Source organism: Oreochromis niloticus, linkage group LG5, assembly GCF_001858045.2.
Source record: "Oreochromis niloticus isolate F11D_XX linkage group LG5, O_niloticus_UMD_NMBU, whole genome shotgun sequence".
NCBI lineage: Eukaryota > Metazoa > Chordata > Actinopteri > Cichliformes > Cichlidae > Oreochromis > Oreochromis niloticus.
Genome location: NC_031970.2, coordinates 18642886 through 18661455, shown reverse-complemented (window position 1 = coordinate 18661455; position 18570 = coordinate 18642886). Strand labels below are relative to the sequence as shown.

The following is an 18570-nucleotide window of genomic DNA, read 5'->3' as shown; positions in this document are numbered from 1 at the left end:
ATGCAGAAAAATGTTAACACTGTCTCTTTTGCCTCAAACTAATGTCACCGAAAAACATTTTAAAGTAATCATTACGATAAACATGCCATTAGTAGTCAGCGAGTGAAATCATTTCTCATGGGGAGCCTCACACAAACGCTCCTCTTTTTGATGATGTTGATTTTATTTCATTTGATTTTAACAGTTGTCTCTCTTGATGCACAATACCGAGAAGGAAGCCTCAGTGCCACCCTAACTTTTGTTTGGTTGTATAATAAAAGGCCATTGGATCTGCTTTTAAATGTTGATGACCTCTGACTGCTCTGCTGCGGATATGCATGATTCGCTAAGAATTACTGCTGCTTCAAAGTGGTGTAAAAGGGAGTTTCCCTACAACTGAGCATACAGTCTATGAGACTATAACTTGCTGTGTATTTCCTGGTTATGTAAAATGAATAAGATGAAGATGACACCTCTGGATCGCACTTTTTTAAAGAAATACCATGAATGTGTAATCCTGACAGGGCCTCTCTGTCAGTAAGGATCTCTGGTGAAGCCAACTCATGCTGCAAAATGCTGTACTTTGCATAGTCATTCCAATAAGTGGCAACATTAGTATCGATGGAACTTTGATTTAGAGCTCATTAAATTTCCTGTAGTCATATTTAGTTGGATCACAAGTCATGCACAACCTGGCCTGTGCCGCATTGCATTAGCTACAGTGAGCGTATGCAGCAGTCTTGACTGCGGCTGCTGCTGAGGATGGAGGGCTTCTGGAGCTGACGTCTCCATGTCAGGTCACATCTGCAGAACGATCTCACAGTGTAAAGATACGTCGTTCTTCTGGTTTCAATTCAACTCATAACGCATCCCTGCACAGTGAGCATGCAGTGGACGAGTTACCTTGGGCAAACGTTACTCTGCCCGGCCAATTTGAGACGGTGATGTCAATCCATTATGGCTTTATAGATCGCCGCGAACTTGAGGCTCACCACTCACCACACTCAGCAGGCTAATCACGGCTAACAAAGTGAGTCCTAGTCGCAAACACCCACTCTTTAAATGATGTAACCTTTGTCCGGTATGCTGCTGTGTAATTAACGTGCCGGAGAAATCTTAATTTCGACACCCGCGGTGGCTAGTTAACGTGGTGTAAACTGCGTTTATATTCTTAAATAAAATATTACAGTTACAAAGCATATTCCCGGAGAACGTTATGGTTAACAGGAGTCGCAATAACCCGTAAAACACTTGGAAGAAAACCCAAACGCTCCTACCTTAGGCGAAATCCTCCTCTTCCTTTTTGACTGTGTGAAGACCCTCCGGATTTTGTCTCTCTGACACAGCTACCACGCGCTACATCAAAACCCCGCCCTATCGGCTGCGGGCGAGAAACCATTCGCCGTTTAAAACACAACTGCATTTAGGTCCAGCCTTCTCATTGACCAGAGTGCCTGTCAATCAATTCGGATTCCGTTTCCCGCGTTCTAACCAGTGCTCACAATACATTACATTACGCAGCCTATATTTAGGTGTCAACATGCACTGCAGGCATGTGAAATCTACAGAGTGACCTCCAGTATTAATAAACAATGGAATAACAAGAGCAGAGATTCATCACACTTGTCCTTTAATGACAGGCATTGCCATACAGCAGTCAAAATAATAGGGAAGCAGTTAGTGGAAATTAGCTACAATATAACAGTGATGATTATCCATATTGTTTCAGTGTCACTGGCAAATTATGAAAGGCAGAGGAAGACGATAACCTTTCGCAACAGAATGTTTTCTCAATAGCAAGTCCTGAATCTTGATGCCAGCTATAATGGATTAGCAGTCTCAGCACTGTCAGACTTTTATAGGGGGGGCTGTGTTGTTTGCAGTGTTGCAAGCAAACATAGCTACAGTCAGTCTTTCATAATAAGAGGAGCCTTGACTTGAGCTGCAACCTCAGCCCCCATAAGTTCCTCTACAATCGTCAGGGCAAACTCAAAACTCGTTCCTGGCCCACGGCTGGTGATGTAATGTCCATCCTTCTGTACTCGAGCCTCTGAATATTTATAGTGGTCTAAAAAAAGAAAGAGCAACACCATAAGGATTATGACAATATGACAGCTTTGAGCTACAAACCGAAAGTCACACGTGTCATGATGTTGCAGTGAACTATGAGAATGTAGACATGGTCACAATTTCAGCCATTTCTAGTATGTTCTGTCAAATTCCTGCATTGCTTTTCACCTCTGAGTGGTGTGCTCTCCTACTGCAGAGTGACACGATTCTCTATAGGCAAGAAAGAGCTAGTATAGCACCATCTGCTGCCCTTTACAAATACACACACCTCCTCCTGTTCTCTTCTGAGTTTCAGCACTAAATATCAAAAGCCACTAGCAGTACATGAAGTCACAGGCTTCTGTTTTTGTTGTTTTGGTTTTTTGTTTTTTACCTCCAGCCATCATCTTCTCCTTCATGGCAGGATGTGTAGTCACTGTGCTGCCGAAGCCAATGCCATGTGCCAGAAGAGCAGTGGGACCTGCAGAAGGGCAAAGCTGTGTAAGGTTCATTTAACAGCTTCCTGTTAGAAAGTGACACTAAAGAGCGTGTTCGGCTGCTTGTGTCGGTCCTCGTTTTCATCTTTATGCAGTTCAAAGAATTCAGACTGAGTCAAGAGTAAACTAAGCAAAAGGCTGCATACTCAAACCGCTCCTTTCAAACTCAATGGAAAATGTTTACAGCAAGAAGAAAATGCAAATACACAACATGATGCATTTTACCTTATGGATTTCAGTTGCTAAATCAATGACAGACTTGCAAAGTATCCGATTATAACACTGTGTCCTAAAGGTATCCTTAACTGTACCATTGTTTCTAAGTATATCTACATATAGTATATGGTTTCAGCCTCTCGCCAAAGACTTTGAGCCACATTGAGAGGAGAGGTGGGAGAAAGAAAGGAGAGGCTGAAGACATTGACTGCTGCTGCATTAACTTTGGTAATGCCCTACCACTGCAGTGAGCTCATCCAAAAACTGTTAATAAATAGAAAGTTATTGATTATGCTCCTTGGCTGCCTTCCCATGCAGTCTAAAGATTACACTTTTCCCTGGCACAACAGCAGTCTGCCAGTTAGAGCCAAGCTACTCCTGTTACACACAGTCCCCACCCAGAGGACAGCAGTCTGTGTCTCAGAAGGTCTCTCTCTCCCAGAGTCAGGAACTGCAAGGCAGAGAAAAGTGTGAGGATTATGATGGCTGTTTTATAAATTGTGTATTTATATTTGGGGACCTCTCTTACTTGCATGTGTCACTTATTAGCTTAAAATAGAAGTATATATAAGATAAATTTGTCCTGTTTTCTTGTTTGGGGCTCATTATTACTCCAATTTTCAATCAAGTCTTTTTTATTATTATTTTTTATTAATTAACTAACTTTTTTCATATGTCAGGATAATAACTGGCAGTTTCATTAAACTGTGTATTCCTGTGAGGATTTCAGTCATTTCTAGGACACCCTTCAATCCACTTTGCCGCATTGGTCCCCTGTTCCCGTTCGAATTGTCCTTCCTGCGTCCTTTCATCTGTCAAATAAAATGTCACCTCTTCTGGGTGCACTTGGGGGACACTTCTTAATCAAACCCTCACCCTTTGTGAATGCAGTTTGCAAATTTCCATAAATTAATGGAGCATGATATTTATAATTGGTGTATATTTTTCAAGATCTGGATGAGATGCATGCTCTTTTTAGGCTAAATCCACTTACTAAAATGTTCAGAAATGAACATTCTACCGAACCTCCATCATTTCCTAATCCCATTTGCCAGTACAAAAATAACTTGATGAACCTAAAACCAGAGTATCTTTGTAGATGAGAATTATTTTTATTAATTTTTGTCGTCAACTGTTTTGATATATTTTGGAAAGGTGTGCGCATTATTATTTTTTTGTTCAACTACACCATAGCACAATGATCACATTTATGGCCACAACATCTTACTTTAAGAATGCAAACCCTGCGATCACTATGTGTCTGTATGTATCCGTTTCCATCACTCTTGCACCTTCTTTGGCTCCTCCGACAACAACACTTTCTTTTTGCCATGTAGAAATGCCAAAGTTAAGGCCATTACAAAATGAGCGCAATGCCAAAAAAACAACAAAATTCAACATTTTTCAGAAGCAAATTTGCCATGTAACTTAAATACACACCAAAGCGTTGCATTTTTGCAAATACTTCATCCTCAAAAAACACACTGTGAAAAAACTGAGGTCAGCGTCAAGTGATGATAAGCTGGTCCCGATGTTTCTAAAAGGAAGAAACTGATACTGGTTTCATCCACTTCTCAAGACAAGGCAGCAGCAGGGAGAATTTCATGGTTTGACCCAGAGCAGCGTTTAGCTGCATGTCTGAGGTAAAATCGTATTATTTCACTATTTCCATATCATTGTGTATTCAATACCAGTGGACATTTTGAGCTATGTTTGAATTTGTTTACAAATGCAGTGTTCTGATTGATCAGATCAGTTTATTCACACACGAAAATTGGAAGAAATCTTTCAAGCTGAAAAATAAATGCTGCAAATTTAACCAAAATACACGGTCCATATAAACAGCTGTATTAAGAATACATGAGTCTGAAAAATATTTTTAATTTTTAATTTTTATTGATTATCTAAAGTAAAACATTTGCTTATTTCCTGTTGAAGCTTTAACCCACAGAGAGTCACCTCAACTCGAGGTTGGTCCTGTGTAATTATGTAATTATGACTTTGTTGTTTCCACAAACTGTACCTGCACAGATGGCCGCAATCAGGCCTTTTCTGCCATCTTGATCTTTCAGCACCTCCTTCACAGCAGGAGACTGCAAGAGAGAGAGAAAACCAGATGCACAGTGAGTCATTTGCCGTCTATGTGGTTCCACAGAGTATATGCTGACTTTATTATGATCACTGAGATAAGCTGATAATATTTAAAAACCACTTGACACTTCTAAAGCCTAAAATGTTTGTGTGTTTTTTTTTAAATATAACATCACTTAAAAGAAGAAAAACATGATCGCGAAAAATTCCTATCTTGACTCAAGGCTTATTCATCTTCCATTTATCCAATCTATATAGCTATTTTTGCTTTTCATGATTACAGAGAGGCTGTAGCTGATCCCACCACACACTGGACAGATATCTAAAATCTGAAGCAGAGCATAAATTCAGCAGACTCGTCCATTAAAAATCCTTGATTTAGTGTCAACTAATGTGGTTATTTACCATATTGTTTATACAATACAAATACAAAATCTTGTAATATATGCTTCACTGAGTATTTACAAGAACAGTAAAAATATGGATCTCTTTAATCTATTTCATTGGCACATTGGACAAGCAGTTGATACAAAAAACCCAAATTCTTCTGATATAACAATATAAATGCAAACACCAACTGATGCTCTCCACATCCAGCTGGATGGGATGACATGAAACCTGAACACATCTGAAACACACATGGTTCAGTTCATACTATACAAGATCGACAAAGGCCAGCGTATTACACGGATGCGTATTCAGAAGGAAAAAATTGCCATTTCATCACCAATAAGATGTCATCACAGAATGACAACAATCTCTAACAGAGTTCAGGAAACATAAGTAATATAACTCTCTGTGAGTTACATTACTTGTCATTAGTGACATACTAAAAAGGACACTAATGACATTTCTGATGATATAGAAAAAAAAACATTTTATTGATGCCTACAGCTCAAAGGCAGCAGCATTTATAAGTATAAGTAACTGAAGGGCATTTCCCATCCTCCTTTTCTGGTGACCTAATTTGAAGTGTGATTCTACTGAAACAAGGTGCCAGCAGCAGCAACATTACAGTGCAACAGCAGTAACACACCATGAGTCAATTATAAGCACAAACGTAGCCTCGGTACTGTTTTCTCTGGAAATTTTAAATAAAGTGTAATATGCCTGCTTCACACTTCAGTTTAACAACAACTACCTTAGCCATGAAACTCTTCAAGAGCTCTACAATACTGTAACATAATCAAACTGAAGAATACTTCTGCCTGGGCTTTTTCACCAGCTGCTTAAACCCCTGCTTTTCCACCACATAACCACATCAGTAAATTCCAATCAACGTTTTCTCTTCCTGTCATATGAGGCGCAGTTAGTGATGCTTGGTTGAGTCATTTATTTACTTTTGAGTCACAACATCACCTGGTATCTACCACGTTGGAGTGGTTAAGCGGTGAAACAAGGTTATTGTTTCCACCTTTGTGGGAACAAAAATGCATATTTATTTAAGTATTGCGCTTTTTTGAAGGTTAGTTTTTGAAGTGAGGTTTTTTTTTTTTTGAAAAAGCTCCCTTTTTAGGAATTAAATCTTCATAAGCGGCTGACATGGGGCTCCTGCTCTCAGAAAATGCCTAGCCTTTCTGTCGTGTATGCTATGGAACATAAAGGCATGGCATGGCTAATAGCACTGATGTCATGCTTTGACACTGACATAACTCACATAAAATTTACACTAGTGTTATTGCAGATGATATGATATGGCACAGCCCTACCATGTTCTGGAGACATTTTCGATGCTGGTATGGAGATGCATGGAACAGCAGGGCTCTAGAGTGCGACCAATTTCTCAATGCTGCGACTAAAAAAATCCTAGGTCGCAATAGTGCAACCAGCCATTCAAGTAAAAAAGAAACGTCTCTGCAACTCTGAAAGTCTCTATGTGGTCAACAACAGATACACATCATGCCCATATGGTGGTCTAAACCAATCAGAGATAGTCAAGGGCGGGACCTCTCTGATTGGCCATGGTAAAGATATTCCTGTAGGCCTACCTGCGTACGTTTGAAAGTGCAGGCGTATAGAGAGAGGTGAGTAGCCTAGGTCTGACAGAAGTAATAGATGTAGCTGTGAGTAATGGGAAAAGATGAAAAGAATGATTGATTACTTTTTCGTTAAGGCCTGATCCGTCCAAAATTTATAGCCAGTGCTCTGACACAGAGCCATCAACCTCCCAGGTTGTGTCTAACACTGGTCCGGAGACGGCATCAGATAATGAGCCACATATGAGCGACTCTAAGCCAGAGCCCACTGAAAGTCAAAGGGGGAAAGTGTATACATTTCGAAGAGAATAGCTTGACCAGTTTCCCTGGCTAAGATACAGTAAAGCTGACAACATGATGCACTGCATTTACTGTGGTGCAGTGGCGGGCCCTGCATTTACTTGGTATCAGATCAATACCAAAATTTGCAGTATAACAGAACACTACTCTGTGTTGAATGAGAGAAGAAGTTGGCAGGACAATTCCTGGCCACTTTTCTACATGTGAGTCACTTCCTTGTTTTGTTTGCACACATCTTTGTTACCACCTCTTGTGAACATCAGGTAGACCTTTTAAATAATATCCTAAATATCCTTCAAACTGTGAGTCAGTACTAGGGTTGCTGTATGCTCATTCTAAACACAGTGTGTGTTAGTTCCCCTGTTCCCCAATTGGCATTTAACCAGCAGAAATAATCGTCCTACCGCTGCCAAATATTTGCAATTTTAGTAAAAAATGTTATTGTGATACTATGCAAACAAGATAACATTACTTGCACACGCATATAGCTAAAAAGAAGCAACTGCATTTCTTTGGATATAATTATCAATTTACAAATTGAGAATGGTCCCAATACTGGAATTTTGGCACAGCAGCAGAGAACTTAAATCCCCGAAGGTGGTGATATCAATCTGAAACTGAATCTGACAAGGTGGTATTAACTGAGGACCCAAGTGTGTGACGGAAAGGGTGTATGCGTTTAACAGTGGATTTATACTTCTGCATTAAATCTATCCCATAAGTACGCAGTGACCTGAAAGAATGTACAAAGAACTCGAAAAACCCGATGGGAAAATATGTTTGACTATGAAAAAAACAATAACAACAACAAAACAAAACAAGATTTTACTTGTTTCTTTTGTCACTGGCACCACATATAAAACACCAGGACACAATCACGAGATAATAAAACACATGATGCACCACACACAAGCAGACTCATTTGTGTAGGTTACACCATAGACTATACAGAAGATTCAGTTCAGACATATTAATCAAACATAAGACTGATGAACCTTGAGAAACTTTAGAAATTTTTTCACACTTTGGTTTCACTGTCAGTTATTTAGTCCTAATGTTTAGGCAAATTCAAGCATTTTAACTTGTTTTTCTTTTTAAGCCATTTCCAAAAAAAATGTTACTGTAAAAACTGGCCCCCTCCCCATCTCACCTCTGCTAGATTCTGGGCTCCTGGCATTCCTCCTGGCAGAAGGACCACATCATAAGGGCCCTAGAGAGGGGGGGGGAGGGGACCATCAACATTAACATTTTTCCAATAACAAAAATATACAAGCATATAATATAAGCATTGTAAATAACGCTTTTTTTTCTTCTTGCATGTAATGTTAGCAGGTAGTTGCTGAGCCTCACCTGTTTGCTCGCCTCCTCCAGACTGGCATCAGGACAAATTACAACGTTTCTGCTACACTGGACTGGCTCTTTGCCGGTAAGACCAGCTACCGTCACTGCTATCTACATGTTTGGGCAGTAAAAGAAAAAAACAACAACAGTGCATCATTATCCTGATGGTTCAAAGTGGCATTTTGTCTGCACTCTGTATGGCTGACGTAGACTTTTATTTTGAAAGATATCAAATGGCGGAGATGTTCAACGACGACGGACTTTGACATTTAACTTGACCTCTGTCTGCACTCACTAGTAAGGTTATGAGTCCGTCAACCATTAGCAGACACAACCCCAAAATAGCTGACTGAAAACTTAGCTTATGCGCTAAAATAACCTAAAATATGCAAAGGGGAAAATTGCTAAGTTAGATCGACAGTGTTAGCAAGCGTTAACATTAGCACAAGGTAAGTGCGTATGTTACACTTATCAAGATATCAGGCTGTTATAACAGTCTTGACAGGCTGATATCTTAACAATGCTGCCACCAATACTGATGTGAGTCGACTGAAGCGGGGTCTAATTTTTATAGACGCTAACAGGCTAATTTGCTAAATGCTAACATATAGCATGTTACAAACCCCAGCTCTGCGCATAATGTCCACGGGAATAACAGTTTCCATCTCCTCTGCGCCTTTAGACAGGATTACTAACGCCCTCTTCCCTGCCATGTTAGCTTGCAGCTCTGTACTGCTAGGTGCAAAGACGCTAACTTCTGTTTCCAACTTCTAGAAGCAACCTGCACGCGCTGCGAGTTTGACAGGAGGGTTGCCAGACTGCGCGACACTATCCCCCTTTCTAGACTGCGGTCCGTGCCTATTCTACTCGCACCTGCAAGTATGTGAATTAAAAAAGTAAAGTAGTTAGATTCTTTTATTGTTTATAGTTAGTAGGATTTTGCAAACAAATATATTGTGCGCAAGAACAGGAAGGACAGGACCTGCAAAGCATGTCACTGTACCACTCCAGCACATAACATCAGGGTGCAAGACGCTAACAGACAGGGCATACATAACAGAGTGGCTGGCATAGTGTACAGGAACATCTGTGCTCAGTATGGCTTGCAAGTCCTGAGGTCGAAATGGTGTACGCCCCCTCGAGTGGTTGAGAATGAGCAAGTTAAGATCCTGTGGGAATTCTAGATACAGATGGACAAACTGGTGATGGCTAACCAATCGGACATAGTCGTGGTGGACAAGCAGAGGGGAGACATCTGTAGTGATAGATGTAGCCGTAGCAAGATAGATCTCACTTCTCATCCCTATTTATTGTTGCATCCTTTTGCAGGGCAAGTCAGTGAAACCTGAAAATCAATGATGGATGGAGCTCTTGGAAAGCATGATGACCAGGAGAACAGATCACTGGCGAGTGTTTGTTCTTTGCCCCTACTATCTTAGTGCAGTAATGCTTCCTTTCACAGTGCTTACAGCATGTCTTCCGGTGGCTCATAACATCCGATCACAGTAAGCCAAGATCACACAGCTTATCCAACAAATCATCATTCCAGCTGCTTGTTATACTATTTCTATGCCCTGGCAGGGTCTGATGGTCTCTACTACGCTGATTTAAGCCAGATTTGAAACACAAGTATTTATATCTCAAGGCTGTTTAACAAAAACAGCATTGTCTTCTACTGCAGCTGTATCTAATGGTGTTTAATAACAGGCAATGCACTCTTTCTTCCAGTAGGTGGAGGCATTAACCAAAGATTCAAGAAGGATTTAGAAGAACGCATGAGAAAGAATCAATGCAACACTAAACATATATTTTTTTTAAAGAAAATGTCTCATTAGTTCAGTTAATGTCAGGCTCATTGCAGATTAAAATGAGCAGCTCAACAGGTCAATTAACTAAAGTAATGAATGTAGTTTTAAAAAACATCTCCAGGCATTAGGTCTCCAAAGTCACAAAGTTCTTCAAGATCTGCCTGAGAACTTACTTCTGCACAAAACTCTTAAGACAGTTATGGACTCATATTCCAGTGTAAATCCTAGACCTAATGTCTGGGGCTTTAGTGTGCAGGCACACATCCTAGTTAATGTGCCTCTGTGCATTCTGCTGCTGAGATTCACTTTCGTATTTTTGTGAGACAAACTAGAGCCCAGTGAAACGGCGGATTAGACAAAAGCGTAGGGGGTGCTGGCAGCAGGTTGTTTATTGCGTGCCTGTGAGTGAATTCAAGAAGCAGCGGTGATTACCAACATATGCAGCTGGGGATCAACTGAACCAGGCCCACGGTGGCACTCGAGCTAATTTCCATACATTAATTCACTTATGTACATTTACTAATTCCCATCAGCATGTAATCATAAAGTGCATGATGACACCAAGGAAATGTTTCAGAGTGACTTGTGACGCAGTTGTGAGTATGACGCTGAAAACAAAGGGTCTGACTAACAACAGATGCATATAATTATACAACTGTTTGTACGGTTTTTTTAATCTTCGGAACTCAAGGTTTAAGTCTCTGCCAAAGACTGAAAACAATGCACAGGAAAGAGTAAAATGAGATTATAGTGCAAGGTTGACCACTTTCCCTTGGTGTCAAACTTTAAACTACTAAAATCATTAATTCATACCAAAACTATTGATCGCCTGGGTAGTCTGATAAAGATTATTGTCATGCTTGTTTGACCTGCATTGTTATCCAAAACTACCAGAAACTAAAAAACGAGCTGAACTGTGATGCTGACACGTTCAATAGTATAAGCTTATTTTTTTCACATGCTTATACACTGTCCTACCAATACCAATACAAGAAACAAGGGGAACATGGCCAACTTTTAATAAAGTTAGAGCAGCCAGCTTTTTAGCTGATTTTATCATCTCTAATAGGTTTCTATGGGAAGTTGGGAACTATTAGATAAACTAAATGAATAAATTGGTGTTTTCACTGGACTTTTTTTTTGACTAACTAACATAGCTAACATGCATACTTGGATGCTACTGAAAAATTGAGGCGGTAAGTTAAAGCATATATAGTTTGCTGGAAATTAATAAAAAAAATATGCACAGAGTCACACATTTGGCATATAATTCACGGTGTATGGTATATTTCTATGTTCTGCCTTTTGTGAAATATCAAATTGGCCCGTGGTCTAAAAGCAAGACTCATCAATGGATTCTTTGGCATGTTATTATGTCTCTGGTGCTCCCTTGTGCCTGCATCACCAGGCCCTGCTCTGCTCTGCTTTATCTGGCCCTTCACAGAGGTCTGCTCGAAAACCTGAAGGGCTTCTGGAATCAAACCTCCGGGGAGACGAGAATACAGAAACACTTTTTTTTTTCATAAGACGGGTACAGAGAAAAAAGAAAATCCTCAAACTGAAATGAGGGAATTCCACAAATTACCGTTTGTCGCAAAGTAATCCTGTTACTATTGCAAAGAATATGAAACGGTGTAAACATGGAAATAAACTGCTAATATGGATGTAGCTTACAAGCAGGGGCTCTGTTGAGTTGAGATATACAGCAGCAGACCCTGTTTCAGATCACCAGTAAGGGAGAGTGCCACAAAATTCAAAGTGGTTACAGAAAATTTGCTTCTACAGGGAAGAGATTTACATTTTCAGATGTTTTTTTTTCTTTATTTTTTCTTTGAATTATTACATTTCAGCTTCTTTTGGTCCAAACCTTTGCTAACTGGTTATTCTTCATACTGATCTACTGGTAAAACTTAGAGCTTGCATTGCTGCCCTGCCAGTAAACACATGAATATTAGACGCACTTTATCTTCCCATCTGTGAACAGGCTTATATCTCTTTCGCACATTTTTAGCCACTGAGTGCACGGAGTGATTGACAAGCATATAATCTTGATTGCATCTTGATGCTATTACCTTACGCTCCCGAGCGCTCAGGTGACAGCTGGGGGACAGTGGGTAGATCCAGGGGAAAAGGTGACATTGAATTTTTTGCACCTGTGTCTGCAGTCGTCCGCCAAGCACGGACACAAGATGGCGCCAGTTGAGTGAGTTCAACTTTGTGTGGGGTCATGCAATAGCACGGACATTGGTGTGTGAATAGTGACAATCTGAGCATATAATGAAAAAAAAAAAAGTTCAGTTTGTAAGGATGCAACAAAGGCAGTCAAATTATTAAAAGTTGTAAACTGAGCAAATATACATTTGGATATACGTCGCAACGTTCATTAAACAATTTGTGTTAAATGCTTTAGAATTATTCAAAATGAGATTCCTCCAAATCCAATGCATGACAAACTGTTTTGAACCACAGAGGCAGTATTATAAATTAAGGCAGCACATTAATGTGTTGTTTAGATTATTGGGTGTGTGTAAGAACATGGACCAGAATTGCCTCACAGTCATTTCTGGTTGCAGTAATCTGCCTATCCTCAAATTATGCCCCTATCCAAGGAGGAGGAGAAAGATGGGGGGTGTATTTGAGGACTCTCCTTTTTCCTTTATTCTCCACTCTCTGTCTCAGAGAGTACCAGTCTGTTTTGCTCTCAGCTTGCCTCTATTAGATGTCTTAATGCTGTACAGTGTGGCCTATCTTCAAACAGGAATGCTGATGATACTGGCCCTGCAGCGGTGCTTCCCCCAGCCTCAGCCCCGGCCTGCTCCTCTGCACAGAGGGCAATAAAGACACAAGGAGGATTAGTGTTGTGTGCCTAACAAAGTGGTTGCCAGAGAGTGAGAGGGCCATGCCCATGGGCGCAACCACAACCCTGCTCAGATCCACTCTGGGCTGTCGAGGTCCCCCCCCCGCTTGTGCTTCCCTAAGGTCCGCGCTCTCTCAGGGAGCTCTGTGGATGTGTGATAGACTCTGAGTGGGTGAATTCGTGTTGATGCTAAAGAAGCAGAGGACGCAGCAAGATAATCCACGGCTTAAGCAGTGCTGTAGTAACTTTTCCCCCTTATACAAGGGAACATATGTGCAAACAGTTAAATATAATTCAATCACATATTCACGGCGAGCATCTTTTTAACTAAACTCTTTCCCATATTGAGTGAAAGTTCCAACTCACTAGTAGGCGTTAAAAACCCAACACATGATCGTGTACTTTATCCTAAATGTCCACTGCTCACCATCCAGTGAAAAACCAGGTTTAATACAGATCATGCAGGCTTAAGGCCCTACTTTCTGTTTATGGATATCTCTTTCACTATAACCAGCGCTTATACAAATGGAACACCATATAATTGTACAAGTCTGACAAACAGAGGGGCTGTGGTCTTGTAAATGTTGTCACATTAGATAGGAGTGTTACATCTGACATTACTGTGAAGGTGCATGTCTGCGGGTGCAGGCCGGCAAAGACGGTAGCCTCTGGTTTGATGGAGAGCCGTGTACAGGACAGGACAGGTGAACCAAACAGCTGCTACCCCCGTTTTTCCCTTAAAAACCCCAGCGTGACAGATCAGGCCATGGCTCTCACACATAACGGCCCACTTTTCACACGGTAGCTGTCTCAGGCCACGTTACACACGTCTTTTAGATGGTCCATTTTGTGCGTTGGGTAATGAAATTTACGCTGGAGACCCCCGAATATGCAGACATATGGTGTCTATTAATGCTCCTCCTCCAGCCCTCTGCCCAGCACTATGGTCTGTTCCCGCCTGTCTGTTTTGGGTCCTCTTCACTTCTCAAGCTGTTTGCCTTTTACCTCTGTCACGCCAGCCAGGATTCACACAGCAGTATGTACTGCTGCGTATGAAAGAAAGGCCATGTTCTGTTAATACTTGGCTAAGTTTACATGTTCATTCACACTTGATTATGGGGGAAGCCCCGAGTTAAGAATTGTTCCAGTATGTCAGAGAGGCACAATAAGGAAAAGGCTGTCCCTTTAAACCCTAAATAACACAACGTGTTTAATATTTAAGAACATATGTATATAAAAAAAATGCTCAGGACTGATTTTACAGGGAGAAATTGAACAAAACAGATTATAAAATAAATATATGATTTTCAGAATATTTTGTAACTTTTCACAATTCAGTGGACGCTATCACGGCTCAATTACTGTGCTCATATCCGAATGTGGAATTACTCATATACATATGTGGTGTACTTAGAGCTGAGCATAATTCATAGTGCAACAAATTTACCAAAAAATTCATATTCTGTCCAGTTTTTTCCTCTTCAGGCCCCTGAATTGATGGCCGCGGTAAGCTTCATTCTTTGAATGTTGTGTGGACGCCAAAACTGATGGTAAAATATCCCTTTTCCATTACTTGGTAATGGAACTGGATACTCAATGGTCTCCCTCTGCAAAGTATTATTCTGTTAAAAAAGCATGCAGGTGTAGTCTATTTTTACCTGCATAAGCCTTTATAGATTAACACAGTTTACCAGTCCCTGCTCGGCTTTTGGTACACCACCCTAACTCTGAAATTAACCGGATTCCGCTCACTTAATCCCCTACTTTTATATAAATGCATACCACATTATTTGACTTAATGTCTGAGACGTTTCCAAACAATTTTCCTATAAAAGTTCTTCGAATTGGTATAAAAACATTCCCACGAAAATGATGGATTCTTTATTGTTATTGAAGGGGATATTTGCAGCAAGCAGTGTAATTTTTCTGGGTTTTGGAGGAGACAAACTATAAATCCTATGAGATCTCAATTATGTCTGTTTTTTTTCCTCACCATTCCCACACTTTTGATTTCCACTTTAAAAGGAGAATGATATATCCCTATGATTGGAAATGTTCAATGCACTTCTGGAAGTGGGTGCACTGTCCTGTGCAGATAAGGTTGCGAATGCAAGATCTGTTTCTCTGAAATAGAAGCCTGACAAACAGTGCTGTCTCTCCCAGACACAGTGGGAGAGGAGTGCGCTCAGATGGAAGTCTTTGAGACCAGGCTTTTTAATATCGGCGCCTCTGTAACATCAGTAAGGTGACATTTCGGCAGCACCATCAAGATCCAACAGTGGCCATGCTGCTTCGACAATCAATTATCCATGCATAACATCCCACCAGTGTGTGCGACATGAATCAGTCCTGGACCAGGCTTCTCCTCCGCCTTGATTCTCAAGAAAAGAGAGACCTTTCATTCGACCCTTAAGAAAGGCAGAAATGCTCTGAGTGTTGATAAGAGAGTGAAGAGAGGAAAGTCATGAAAAAAACAGGCAAATCAGGACTGATATTTATTTGCATTATCTTGAAAGGAGCTCAGATTGGTTTCATTCCAGTGACTGTGAATTGTGATCCAGAGAGCACAATGAGCATCTCCAAGCAGAAGCCAACGTTATGATTGAACGGGCAGAATACATTCTTTGTAGTGCTTGGTGGACTACAGGGAAGAATGCATAATATCTGTTGCCCAAGGAGAGGGAAATACATTTCACAGCGCATATTGCTCGTATCAGGTTTGAGACCAGTTTAGTTGTTATATGATTGTTATCAACGCAGTGGCTGTACATAATTTACTTCCACAAATAACTGACATGAATGACATGTCCTCAGCGGACTGTGATTTATTTTCTTCACCGGCTTGTGGCCTTCTTCTGCTTGCAGCAGGCTATTTAGGATACAGCAGGAGTTGGAGACATGAGAGAGAGAGACTGATTCTCGTGCATCAGAAAACTGTTTGACCAAAAATTTCTGCCATGGTAACGTTAAGTGTTAAATATAAAAATGTTCAAAATGCTCTTTGCAAAAACACCGACATATGTTATGGCACTTGGCTCGGCATCATACAGTATATCTTGATCTAATCAGGTCGTATATCATATTACAGATGCAGCCTACATACGACATGTGTGATAACTGTGTTAAGTATAAGACTTTGTGCGCTAAAACCTCACACTAAGTGAAATCAGAGTCTGAGGTCCCAGTCTGGCACAGACATCTACTCCCTGAACCCAGAAGCTTTCTCCAGTGTTTGACAAACAGCACCATTCCCCCGCTCGCCTTCATTTCCATCTGTATGCTATCACTTGGCTGTCAGCGGCTGGATTGGCCTGTAGTTTGCAGGATGAAAGGCAGAGAGATCCTGTTGAGTGAATAATCTTGCCAGTTTACAGAGGAGAGTGGATGTCAACTTGACAGACTGTGAGTAGCACACAGATTTGGGATTCATGGGCAATCCCATAGTCCCTTTAAGTCTGGACGTGTGAATGTGAAATCAATAGTACATCCATACAACAGTTTGTTTGCTGGACCCTGGAAACCTTTGTTATGAAAATAAAAGTCATGGATCTTTACCTTGTGGATTGAGGACACAAAAAAGGGGACTATAAACATGGGATTTCAGCATGAAAATCTTGAACCCTCCCCCCCAGTGTTTTTTTTTTTACTGTAAGTGAAGGCATGCACTATTCAAATGCATCTATTTATAAACACAATGAAATTTTAAAACATGAAGGCAGAGATTGGGCGCACACTTTGGTTAATACGAAATCTCTTTTGTGCCTTTGTGTAAAATTTCCGATTATATTCCCCGTGAACGGGTTGGTTTTAATTACCATATTCACCTGTGATTATTTAAATGAAAAGTGTCACATCCTGTAGGTAAAGATCACTTTTCGAGACATCTGACGAGAACTGTATATACTCCACATACAAACCACTTCATCCTCAGACACTGTGTCACCATGACCTGCATCATAGGAGGAATTCAATAGATTTCAATGGCAGCTTTATAGTCATATACATGTGCAGTGTGCACATATAACATAGCTGTCTGGGTTGGCAGTGCCATCATGCCCTGCTGTTTATTTGATATGCAAAGGAGTGCTGTGGAGCAGCTCCACGGTCTTTGCTAAAGTACTTTACTCCTCACATAACCCAAAGTGGCAGCAGCAGCATCAGGATGAGCTCCAAGAGCGAGGTGGCTCCCTCTCAGTAATTTATAATGCACTTAACTCCTCTACCCTGTTGATTGTCTGCATTACCAAGAATCAAGCACGAGGCAAAACAAATAAAAAATGCCACTTTTTATTCTGGTTTAACGCCATCAAAAGCACAAGTCTTTTATTATGTTCCTGTTCATTCAATCAGGGTCTGTGTGCAACAGAAACCAGGGATTACACTGGCGAAGGGAAAAAAACCCACTTCAAACTGCTTCCATAAACACCATCAAAGAGCAGCTCCTTAGAAAGCCTGGGCAAAACAGAGCGAAGCGGGGGGGAAATAAACATAAAATGTGTCAGTTAAAGTGTGTTTAAATTCTAGAAAGTTTGGAAAATGCCCAGAAAATGTCGTTATTGAAAACACTTTTCGCGCTGATAGATTGTTGAGAAACAGGCGCTGCAGGGAGTCCAGCCACACCCTTCGTGCCATATGGACACAACGCTGCCTTCCCAGAGTTCTGTGCTGCCACTCTAAACCTGCATCGTATGGAAGAAGGGGGAGGGCATTATTAAATGTGGAGGGCCTGCAGGTAGCTCCCAGGATCAGACACAGGGAGAGCGAGAGGGGGTTGTTTGGCTTAAGTGTTTTTTATTAGGGTAGATGGAGACCTAAACTCCATAACAAAGCTCCAGCCCTTTCTCCCAGACAGGGGCCCACTTTCCCTTCTCACTCCAAACAAGCCCATATCAAAACACTGGCCCCTCACAGACATGCCCCACAAATATGGCATGTTCTCTTTTTTCACTTGGCTCAGCTTTCTCCCTGTCAAAATACAAATGGTCTGTGATGGAATTCAGCAATTTCCTTTATCATCTGCAACAAGCCCATTTCCTGGTAATTAAACCCACAATTATTGTTGAAAAAGAAAAAACTACAACGAGTATTGACGATGTCCCTGTATGTATATATGTTTTTAAATTAGCAACATATTTATGAAAAGTTGTAAAAACTATGTAAAAGAAAACAACAACTGCATTGTAGATGTCTGTCAGCACCCTAAACCCAAAGTAAGAAATATTGTAAGCTGCTCAGCCAAGTTTGAGTTTGGCTCCACCTCTGCTCTATATTTTTCACACAATGCGGCAGTGCATATTAGAGCCAGCTGGCTCAATGACATAACTTCCTCCTCCAGTTGTAACAATATGGTGACATGAACATGTGTAAGCCTGCTTTTACACTGCCCGTCACTGGCACAAGAACGCCCTGAACATCTGCTCTGAACAAGGACAAGTTTTGGGGTGAAGTCTCTCAAT

At 40.8% G+C, this 18570-nt stretch overlaps 2 protein-coding genes and 1 long non-coding RNA gene across 3 annotated transcripts in view; 1 reads left to right on the top strand and 2 right to left on the bottom strand.

The window, feature by feature from the left end:
- Positions 1-1378, bottom strand: part of kcnab2a (potassium voltage-gated channel subfamily A regulatory beta subunit 2a) — an 84835-nt gene extending 83457 nt beyond the window's left edge. The window contains exon 1 of the mRNA XM_003454532.5: positions 1257-1378. The gene's annotated coding sequence lies outside the window, so the exon portion shown is untranslated. The remainder of the gene's footprint in view (positions 1-1256) is intronic.
- A 214-nt stretch (positions 1379-1592) lies between these two features.
- On the bottom strand, positions 1593-9269 carry park7 (parkinson protein 7). Its single transcript, XM_003454528.4, has 6 exons — positions 9073-9269; positions 8459-8560; positions 8259-8318; positions 4765-4834; positions 2423-2509; positions 1593-2047 (listed from the first exon to the last, which is right to left on the bottom strand). The coding sequence occupies exons 1-6, from the start codon at positions 9160-9162 to the stop codon at positions 1887-1889; spliced, it is 570 nt and encodes a 189-aa protein (XP_003454576.1). The 5' UTR covers positions 9163-9269; the 3' UTR covers positions 1593-1886.
- On the top strand, positions 9224-12134 carry LOC102083018 (uncharacterized). Its single transcript, XR_267032.4, has 3 exons — positions 9224-9328; positions 9779-9954; positions 10178-12134. It is a non-coding gene; the product is annotated as an uncharacterized LOC102083018 (long non-coding RNA).
- Positions 12135-18570: the final 6436 nt, after the last annotated feature.

What these genes read in the sequence shown, in the direction of transcription:
- park7 (XM_003454528.4), bottom strand. Translation starts at nt 9,162, where the DNA reads ATGGCAGGGAAGAGGGCGTTAGTAATCCTGTCTAAAGGCGCAGAGGAG. An exon ending in TGGAGGAGGCGAGCAAACAG is followed by an intron (nt 8,319 to 8,458) that starts GTGAGGCTCAGC and finishes CCCCCTCTCTAG; the next exon opens with GGCCCTTATGATGTGGTCCT. An exon ending in GAGCCCAGAATCTAGCAGAG is followed by an intron (nt 4,835 to 8,258) that starts GTGAGATGGGGA and finishes TCTCTCTTGCAG; the next exon opens with TCTCCTGCTGTGAAGGAGGT.